The sequence below is a fragment of the Lynx canadensis genome, chromosome D4, assembly GCF_007474595.2.
Source record: "Lynx canadensis isolate LIC74 chromosome D4, mLynCan4.pri.v2, whole genome shotgun sequence".
Lineage (NCBI taxonomy): Eukaryota > Metazoa > Chordata > Mammalia > Carnivora > Felidae > Lynx > Lynx canadensis.
The window spans coordinates 57815114-57826114 of NC_044315.2; the positions used below are offsets into that span (position 1 = coordinate 57815114).

At 39.5% G+C, this 11001-nt stretch overlaps 1 protein-coding gene across 2 annotated transcripts in view; it reads right to left on the reverse strand.

The window, feature by feature from the left end:
* Positions 1-10516, reverse strand: part of GNE (glucosamine (UDP-N-acetyl)-2-epimerase/N-acetylmannosamine kinase) — a 65973-nt gene extending 55457 nt beyond the window's left edge. Inside the window, exon 1 of one of the 2 annotated variants that reach the window (XM_030292795.1) lies at positions 10313-10516. In XM_030292795.1, the coding sequence (XP_030148655.1) occupies positions 10313-10369 (57 nt within the window). In that variant the 5' untranslated portion in view covers positions 10370-10516. The remainder of the gene's footprint in view (positions 1-10312) is intronic. The other variant, XM_030292793.1, reaches the window with a different exon arrangement.
* Between the last annotated feature and the right edge of the window lie 485 nt (positions 10517-11001).

Below are 11001 nucleotides of genomic sequence, written 5' to 3' on the forward strand. Positions count from 1 at the left end.
TTCTAGGTTCCACTAGAAAAAGTATTTTCTTCTGAGTTTATTGAAGGTAGAAACAAAAATCTATCAGAATCCCAACTGATGTACTACTTGAGCAAAGGAATAAAGCAAAGAACTTAAACTAAAATTAAATTAAAACTAAAATAATTTAAAAATTTAATTGAGACATTAAACTAAAATTCAAGGAAGGTTTCAAGGTTTTTAATAGTCAGAGACCTCAACAGATTTAGAATCCTTAGTTTCATGAGATTGAAGGAAAAATCAGTACTGTTACATTTTATTTAAGCTAGGTAGAATAGAAAATTATTGCAACATTTTAGCAAGGATGTACCTTGCACTTTTGGTGCTCAGGGTCCCTTGCAGCCAGATTGGTGGCAAAGGGTATAGGCTGATCATCTGCTTATTTCCATTTCATTGGTGTGTGTTCATTTGAACACATCACCAGCCTAGCCTTATCTACTACACAACTTTACATTCTACTTTGGAATACTTTATATCGCTGTTTTTAAAACCAATGAACAGGGGTGCCTGGGTGGCTCAGCCAATTGGGCTTCCAACTTCAGCTCAGGCCATGATCTCATGGTTTGTGAGTTCGAGCCTCGTGTCAGACTCTGTGCTGACAACTCAGAGCCTGGAGCCTGCTTCAGACTCTGTGTCTTCCTCTCTCTCTGTCCTTCCCCTGCTCATACTCTGTCTCTCTCAAAAATAAATAAGCATTTATTTTTAGTTGGTTCAGTCGGTTAAGCGGCTGACTTCAGCTCAGGTCATGATCTCGCAGACTGTGAGTTCGAGCCCTGCATCAGCACAGAGCCTGGAGCCTGCTTCCAATTCTGTGTCTCCCTGTCTCTCTGGCCCTCCCCTGCTTGCTCTCTGTCTCTGTCTCTGTCTCTCCCAAAAATAATAAACATTTAAAAAATTTTAAAAATAAACATTTAAAAAAAATTTTTTTAAAAACAATGAACAGTGGGAAGCATATACACTAGCATAGGCTAGCACATTTACTGAACCAGCGCAAGCTAGCACAAATCAAAAATGAAATTGGTTTTAGGGCGCCTGGGTGGCTCAGTCGGTTAAGCCTCCGACTTCGGCTCAGGTCATGATCTCACGGTTTGTGAGTTCGAGCCCTGCGTCGGGCTCTGTGCTGTCAGCTCAGAGCCTGGAGCCTGCTTCGGATTCTGCGTCTCCTTCTCTCTCTGCCCCTCCCCCACTTGTGTTCTGTCTCTCTCTGTCTCTCAAAATTAAATAAATGTAAAAAAAAAAATTAAAAAAAAAGAAATTGGTTTAAAGACTCCCAATCAAACAAATAAGATCAGAAATGAAAGAGAAGAAATAACAACCAATACCACAGAACTACAAAAGATTATAAGAGACTATTAAAAAAAAACTTTTTTAGAGAGACTATTACGAAAAATTATACACCAACAAATTGGAAAATCTAGAAGAAATGCAGAAATCCCTAGAAACATATAACCTCCCAAAACTGAATCAGGAAGACACCAAAAATTCAAACAGATCAATTAGCAATGAAATAGAATTAGTAATCAAAAAACTATCAACAAACTAAAGTCCATGACCAGATGGCTTCAGACATGAATTCTACCAAACATTTAAAGAAGAGTTAATACCTTTCCTTCCCAAACGATTCCAAAAGATAGAGAGAAAGGAAAGGTCCCAAATTCATTCTACAAGGCTGGCATTACCTTAATAGCAAAACCAGACGAAGACACTACAAAAAAAGAAAACTATAGATGAACACAGATGCAAAAGTCCTCATCAAAATATTAGCAAACCGAATCCAATAATACATTAAAAAAATCATTCACCATGATCGAGTGGGATTTATTCCCAGGATGCAAGGCTGGTTCAATATTCAAAAATCAACCAATGTGATACACCACATTAACAAGAGGAAGACTAAAAACCATATAACCATTTCAGTAGATGCAGAAAAAGCCTTTGACAAAGTACAATATCTACCATAAGAGAAACTCGCAACAAAGTAGGATTAGAGAGAACATAGCTCAACATAATAAAGGCCATGTATGAAAGACCCATAGCTAACATCATCCTCAGTGGGTAACAACAGAACTTTCCCCCTAAGATCAGGAACAAGACAAGGATATCCACTCTTACCACTTTTATTCAGCAGAGTACTGAAAATCCTAGTCAGAGTAATCAGACAACAAAAAGAAATAAAAGGCATCCAAATTGGTGAGGAAGAAGTAAAGCTCTCACTATTTGCAGATGACATGATACCATATATGGAAAATCCTGAAGATGCCACCAAAAACCACTAGAACTGGTAAATGAATTCAGTGAAGTTGCAGGATACAAAATCACCGTAAGAAATGTGTTGCATTTGGGGTGCCTGGGTGGCTCAGTAGGTTGAGCGTCAGACCTTGGCTCAGGTCACTATCTCACGGGTCGTGAGTTTGAGCCCCGTGTCGGGCTCTGTGCTGACAGCTCAGAGCCTGGAGCCTGCCTCAGATTCTGTGTCTCCCTCTTGTTTTGCCCCCCCCCCCCCCCCACTCTCTCTCTCTCAAAAATAAATAAACATTTTTTAAAAATTAAAAAAAAATAAATGTGTTGCATTCCTACACACTAATGATGAAGCAGCAGAAAGTGAGATTAAGAAAACAGTCCCATTTACAATTGAACCAAAAACAATAAAAATATCTAGGAATAAACTTAACAAAAGAGGTGAAAGACCTATACTCTGAAAACTATAGTAACACTGATGAAAGAAATGCAAGACAATGCAAAGAAATGGAAAGGCCTTCCATGCTCACGAGTTGGAAGAACAAATAATGTTGCAATGTCGATATTATCCGAGGCAATCTACACGTTTAATGCAATGCCTATCAAAATAACCACTGTTCACAAAACTAGAACAAATAATCTTAAAATTTGTATGGAACCACAAAAGACCCCAAATAGCTAAAGCAATCATGTAAAAGAACAGAACTGTAAGCAACACAATCCCAGATTTCAAGATACACTACAAAGCTGTAGCAAGCACAACAGTATGTATTGGCACAAAAATAGACACATAAATCAATGGACCAGAATAGAGAGTCCAGAAATAAACCCATGATTATATGGCCAATTGATCTATGACAAAGGAGGCAAGAATAAACAATGGGGAAAAGGTAGTCCTCCAACAAATAGTGCTAGAAAACTGGACAGCTACAAGCAAAAGAATGAAACTACCACTTTCTTATATCACACACAAAAATAAACTCAAAATGGATTAAGGACCTAAATATGAAACTTGAAACCATAAAATTTCTAGAAGAAAACATAGGGAGTAATCTCTTCGACATTGGCAATAGAAACATTTTTCTAGATATGTCTCCTTTGGCAAGGGAAACAAAAGCAAAATTAAACTGTTGGGACTACACCAAAGTAGAAAGCTTTTGTGCAGTGAAGGAAACTATCAATAAAACAAAAAGGCAACCTACTGAATGGGAGAAAATGTTTACAAATGCTATATCCAATAAGGGGTTAATATTCAATAAATAGAAAGAACTTACACAACACCAAAAAAAAAAAATCCAAATAATCCAATTAAAAATGGGCAGGAGACACTAACAGTAGACATTTTTCCAAAGACATACAGATGGCCAATAGACACATGAAAAGATGCTCAACATCACTCGTCATCAGGGAAATGCAAGTCAAAACCACAATCCAATATCTCACATCTGTCAGAATGGCTAAAATCAAAAACACAAGAAATAGCAAGTGTTGGCGAGGATGTGGAGATAAATGAACCCTTGTGCACTGTTGGTGGGAATGCAAGCCATTGCAGCCAACAAAAATAATGAAAAAAAGTTTGCAGAAAAAAATGAGGTGAAGAACTTACAGATATGAAAACAATCTATAAAACCACAGTAATTATAACAATGCAGTACTGGAGTGCGAATTTATTTGTCTAATAAATTAATGAAAGAGTATAGAGTCCAAAAATTTATCTGTGTACTCATGGGATTTTAGCACATGGTAAAGGCAGAATTTCTAAATAGTGGGAAAATGAAAGAGTATTCAGAAAGAGGAGCACCTGGGTGGCTCAGTTGGTTAAGCATCCAACTTTGGCTCAGGTCATGATCTCGGGGTTCATGAGTTCGAGCCCCACATCAGGCTTTGTGCTGACAGCTCAGAGCCTGGAGCCTGCTTCGGATTCTGTGCATCTTCCTCTCTCTCTGCCCCTCCCCTGCTCACACTGTCTGTCTGTCTCTCTCAAAAATAAACATTAAAAAAAGAAAGAAAGAAATAGTACTGGCACAATAAAAGAGCCACAAGAACAAAAAATGAAGTGAATTCCTACCCCATACCATACTCAGAAATAAATCCAGACTGATTCAAGACCTACATTATGAAAGCACTAAAAGAAAACACAGGGCAGTATCTTTATAACCATGGGATGAAAAAGAATCAGTATTCATAAGCAAAAACAGATTTTATTAAATAGAAATTCAAAACTCCTCATAGTAAATGACTAGAAAGCATATTTGCAACATATACCATAGACAATGCTTAACTGTAATATATAGAATTTCTATAAATACAGGATTAAAAATAAGGCTAATAGACCAAAAAGAGTAGAAACACAGATAATTCTTAGAGGAAGAAACACAAATATTCCAGTAAATATTTGATGGGGTACCTAAGTGGTTTAGTCGGTTAAGCTTCCAGCTCTTGATTTTGTCTGAGGTTGTGATCCCAGGGTCATGGGGTCCATCCCCAAGTCAGGCTTCATGTTGACCCTATTTAAGATTCCTTCTCTCTCCCTCTGCCCCTCTCCCCTGCTTATACTCTCTCTCTCTCTCCAAAATAAAATTTAAAGAATAAAAATAATTGAAAAAACTTAAAAAAAAACTAACAAAACCCACAAATATTCAAGTAAATACTTGAAAAGATCTTCAACCTCACTACTTCTCAGGGAAACATAAATGAAAACAAAGACAGAGTAATTATCTTTTGCCTATCAAATCTTCCAAAGCTAAATTGATTTGGGACACCTAAGTGGCTTAGTTAGTGGATCATTCAACTCTTGATTTCAGCTCAAGTCATGGTTCCAAGGGCTTGGGATTGAGCACCCCATCAGGCTCTGGGCTGAGCATGGAGCCTGCATAAGATTCTTTCTCTCTCCTTCTGCCCCTCTTCTCTACTCGTGTGCTCTAAAATAAAAAATAAAATGAAATAAAATGATTTGATAATATATAATGATGGCAATGATGTTGGCAGAACAAGAACTTTCATTCTCTGCTGATAAGAGTATATATGGTTGCATCCTTCCTGGGGAACAATTTGGCAATATCTATCCGTTTTTTTTTTAAGTTCATTTATTTATTTTGAGAAAGAGAGAGAGAGCGCATGCGTGCATGCTTGAGCAGGGGAGGGGCAGAGAGAGGAGAGAGAGAATTCCAAGCAGGCTCCTTGCTGTCATCGTGGAGCACGACGAGGGGATCGAACTCACCAACCATGAGATCTTGACCTGAGCTGAAACCAAAAGTCCATCAATTAGCCAGCTGAGCTACCTAAGCACCTCATCATCTAGTGTTATTTTTAAGTTTAATATATATACTATTTGATTAATCACTGCCACTTCTACTCATCTATTACACCTATGTACCTGCAAATGCATACAAAGATACTTGTACAATCATGATCATTGTACCTTTTAAATAAACTGGAGATACCCTAAATAACTCTAATAAGAGACTAGGTAAATAAATGTAGAATATCCATACTATAAAATACCATGTAATTGTTAAAAGGAACACATATGTCTGCACAGTGAAGGAAACAATCAGCAAAACTAAAAGGCAACAGACAGAATGGGAGAAGATATTTGCAAATGACATATCAGATAAAGGGTTAGTATCCAAAATCTATAAAGAACTTATCAAACTCAACACCCAAAAAATGAATAATCCAGGGGCGCCTGGGTGGCTCAGTCGGTTGAATGTCCAACTTCGGCTCAGGTCATGATCTTGCGGTCTGTGAGTTCAAGCCCTGCGTCGGGCTCTGTGCTGACAGCTCAGAGCCTGGAGCCTGCTTCTGCCTCTTGTCTCCCTCTCTCTCTGACCCTCCCCCGTTCATGCTCTGTCTCTCTCTGTCTCAAAAATAAATAAACATTTTTAAAAAATGAATAATCCAGTGAAGAAATGGGCAAAAGACATGAATAGACACTTCTCCAAAGAAGACATCCAGATGGCCAACCAACACATGAAAAAATGCTCAACATCACTCATCATCAGGGAAATACAAATCACAACCACATTGAGATACCACCTCACACCTGTCAGAATGGCTAACATTAACAACTCAGGCAACAATAGATGTTGGCGAGGATGAGGAGAAAGAGGAGCTCTTTTGCATTGCTGATGGGAATGCAGCCACTCTGGAAAACAATATGGAGGTTCCTCAAAAAATTAAAAATAGAACTTCCCTACAACCCAACAATTGAACTACTAGGTATTTATCCAAGGGATACAGGTGTGCTATTTCGAAGGGATACATGCACCCCAATGTTTATAGCAGCGCTATCAACAATAGCCAAAGTATGGAAAGAGCCCAAATGCCCATCATGGATGAATGGATAAAGAAGATGTGATATATATATATCATGGAAAATATATATATATATATATATATATGGAGTATTGCTTGGCAATCATAAAGAATGAAATCTTGCCGTTTGCGACTATGTGGATGGAACTAGAGGGTATCATGCTAAACGAAATTAGTCAATCAGAGAAAGACAAATATCATATGACTTCACTCATGAGGACTTTAAGAGACAAAACAGATGAACATAAGGGAAGGGAAGCAAAAATAATATAAAAACAGAGAGGGGAACAAAACATAAGAGACTCTTAAATATGGAGAACAAACAGAGGGTTACTGGAGGGGTGTGGGAGGGGGGATGGACTAAATGGGTAAGGGGCATTAGGGAATCTACTCCTGAAATCATTGTTGCACTACATGCTAACTTGGATGTAAATTAAAAAATAAATGAATTAATCTGAAAAAAAAAAAAGGAACACACGTGGAACACTTCTAGGACACACTGTTAAATGAAAAAGGAGTATCAGGGATGCCTGGGTAGCTCAGTCGGATAAGCATTAGACTTTCGATCTCAGCTCAGGTCTTTATCTCAGGGTCATGAGTTCAAGCCCGAAATTAGGTTCCATACCGGGCATGGAGCCTACTTGAAAAGAAAAGGAAAGAAAAGATAAGGAAAGAAAAGAAAAAGGAACATCAAAACTATATGAATAGTATGATCCCATGTATGTAAAAAAGAAATCTAAACTATATTCTATACACTTGATAGTTATGTATACATATGTCAATAACTATTGTAGTCACGAAATCACGTTTTATTTCCAAAGCAATGTAACATTCAAAAAAGCACAATTCAAATAGGATTTCCAGTCTTCACTTAAACCTATTATAGATTTATAAAATTCAGATATATAGTCTTTACTATTTAATTATTTTAGTATTATGATACACTCGACTATTCTTTTTCCTCTCTTTTTTGCTTTTCCATATAAATTTTAGGATCAACTTGTGAAGTTTCATGAGAAACCCAACTGGGATTTTTATTGGTTTAATTAATTTTTAAGTTTTTTCTGTCCCTGTATACTGAAAGCTCTTTGATGAAAAGAGGCCATGTCTGTCTTGTTCTCACTGTGCTCCTAGCACCTAACCCAGTGCCTGAAGTACAGTAAGTACTCAATAAATATTTGTAGAATGCTTGGATGGATGAATGAATGAATGAATGAATGACCTATAATAGCATAATTACTCAACATAAAATGTTTTGCGGGAGTTTAAATTTTTATCTTCACTGTATAGTTAATTACAGGAAGAAGTTTTAGCCTATAGTTAAATAATTTACTGGTTTGTAAACAACAGAAATGTACTTCTCACAATTCTGGGACTGAAAGTCTGAGCTCAGGGTACCAATATAGCTACGTTCTGGTGAAAGCCAGCACTGTGCTAATTCTTCTAATCCCTGAGGGCTCCACCCTCATGATCTCATCTAATCCGAACTACCTCCCAAAGGTTCCATCTCCTACCATCACGTTTGGGGGGGTACGGTTTCAACATATGAGTTTTGGGGGAGACACAAACATTTGGTCTCCAAGAATGCCTCATAAGATGGGCCCCCTTCTCCCTTGCCCCGTCAACATGGGGAGGCTACAGGAGTGAAATAAATGATATGGCACAGTTAGGCAGAAGAAGGCTGGAGCTGAATTTCTCAGAAGTTCATCAAAGATTTCTTTGATGAAATTTCTCAAGCTCTTTGATGAAAAGAGGCCATGTCTGTCTTGTTCTCACTGCACTCCTAGCACCTAACCCAGTGCCTGAAGTTCTCATCTTTCTCATCTACTCTTGACTCACGGTCGTTCTCAAGGGATGCAGTTCCATCCCCAATGGGGTATATTTTTAAATGGAGCGGGAGGGCCTGGGGGCTCATTCAGTTAAGCATCTGACTCTTGGTTTGGGCTCAGGTCATGATCTTACGGTTCATGGGATTGAGGCTCATGTCGGGCTCCACACTGACCGTGTGGAGCCTGCTTGGGATTCTCTCTCTCCCTCTCTCTGCCCCTCCCCTGCTGTGCATGCTTGCACACACTCTCTCCCTCTCTCTGTCTCTCTCAAAATAAATAAATAAACTTAAAACAATGTGTGTGGAGGAGGGGTGTTATTTTCCACTGTCACAAGGGGGAGTGGGTGCTTTTGGTTTTCACTGGGTGAGAACTTTAGGCAATGCCAGAAACTCTCTTGCCCAACAAGAAATTTTCCTGTCCCAAAAGGCAGGACCATTCCCACTGGGAAATTCTGCTGAAGTATTACGCCCACTCTGTTTTCACCACACGTAGAAAGCTTAAGGAATTTGTACTTATATAGAAAATAATAGAAATGTCTTCTGCCATTTCATCGGGACATTCAAGGGTGTCATGCCTCATGAGTCTCCCACCCCCAGGCACAGAAATTCCTAGTTAACCATTATATATTGACAGATTATGAAGCAAGCCATGGTTTGAATTTAAAAGCAGTGTTGCAATCAGAGAAACCAGCTGGGCCACCAAAGAGGATTTTTAAATAACTCAATTTTTTTTTTCTTACATTTGCCAAAAATGACTAAGGGTATACAAAACCCTCAGCAACACTCTTCCGTTAAATCTCCACACTTCATTCCCAACTATTTCCTCACATCCAGTCTGTTCCTCTTCACTTACCTAAAACCTCTCGGGGAAAAAAAGTCCTCCTCTCCCCTCCCTCCTTTTCCAGTCTCTGTCACGAAGGCTCAGCCGTGAGGGCTAAAACTGAAAGAATGTTCTCGTCGCTGGCTTGCAGGCTGGGGTCTGCGAGTCAGATGGCTCAGCTGTGAACAGAGTAACTCTCCTACATCTGCCCTTTGGTCTCTCTGATTATCAAGTACACACAAGGCTGAGGATGAGCCCGACTGGGTAAAGACACAACAAGCCACTTTTGGGGGGCCAGCTCCCCTGGTCTTCGTCCCACACACCAGAAAGGACAATACAGAAGCCAGCTGGCTGCTTCTGTAGAGAGGTAGGACACCCGCTTTTGAAGAGCCCATTCTGGGCTGCAGCTGAGCAGTTTAATGCTCTGAAGGTCTATTTTGAGGGGACTGAGGCAGAAGGCCCCTCATCGCATCAGAACCTAGAAGGTCTTAAGAAATCATGTCACCAGGGGCGCCTGAGTGGCTCAGTCGGTTAAGCGTCCCACTCTTGGTTTTGGCTCAGGTCATGATCTCAGAGTATTGTGGGCTTGGCCCCGGCGTCGGGCTCTGTGCTGGCAGTGTGGAAACTGCTTGGGATCCTCTCTCTCCCTCTCTCTCTCTCTGCCCCTCCTCCACTCACGCTGTCTCTGTCTCTCTCAAAATAAATAAATAAAGCTTAAAAAAAAAAAAAAAAGAAATCATGTCAAGATATCCTCCCAGAGAAGTTGGGGAGGGGAGAGATGGCCCACAAGCCTCCCATCCCCTCATGTTAAGGTGCCTTTAAACATAAACACACATAAAACAAGGTTTTCTATTGATCCATTGACAAAAACGTTGTGACCAGAGATGTGCAGGAACATAACCTTACATTTCCCTTGGGAGCAATAGTATTCACTGATTCAGTATCCCCAGCCACCTCATAGAACATAACTACTGCAAGTAACGAGAACAGGCTACATTATTGTGAATATAGGGGTATAGTTTGGGCTTCACACACAGCTCTGGCAAGTGTCTCAGGGCCCCTCTCCCTTCCCCAGGGTCCCCAGACCATACCTTGAGAACCACCGCTCGGTGTATGCTATGGCACTTCCGGTAGACTGTAAACTCCATTAGGGTTGGCCACAGCCGTTTTCTTCATCTTTGTGCTTCCAAAATCTTGTATAATGCCAGGCACATAGTAGACACTCAGCAAATAAGTAAATAGTGAGTTCAATGAAAGTGAGATAATTTCTGCTATAATTACCCCCATGATTTCTGATATAAATGGGGGTAAGAGCACTAAAAAAAAAAAAAAAAAAAAAAAAAAAAAAATGCTGAGAAAGACAAAAATGGTCTCTTTGGTGCTGAAGGTCAGTTCAGTCTTAATCTTCATGATTTTATGTCTAGAGTAGATTATTTGATCGATTAAAAGTAAATAAACATGGGGTGCCTGGGTGGCTCAATCGGTTGAGCGTTCAACTTCAGCTCAGGTCATGATCTCACGGTTCCTGCTTTGAGCCCCGCCTCCAGCTCTGTGCTGACAGCTCAGAGCCTGGAGCCTGCTTTGGATTCTGTGTTTCCCTCTCTCTCTGCCCCTCTCCTGCTCACACTCTGTCTCTCTTTGTCTCTCAAAAATAAATAAAACATTAAACAAAAATTTTTAAGTAATTAAACACATTTTGGATTATTTAAAGTGACAACTATATCAAAGATATAAAAGAGAATTTTTTTTTAAAGAAAATCAGATGTGGGGGCGCCTGGGT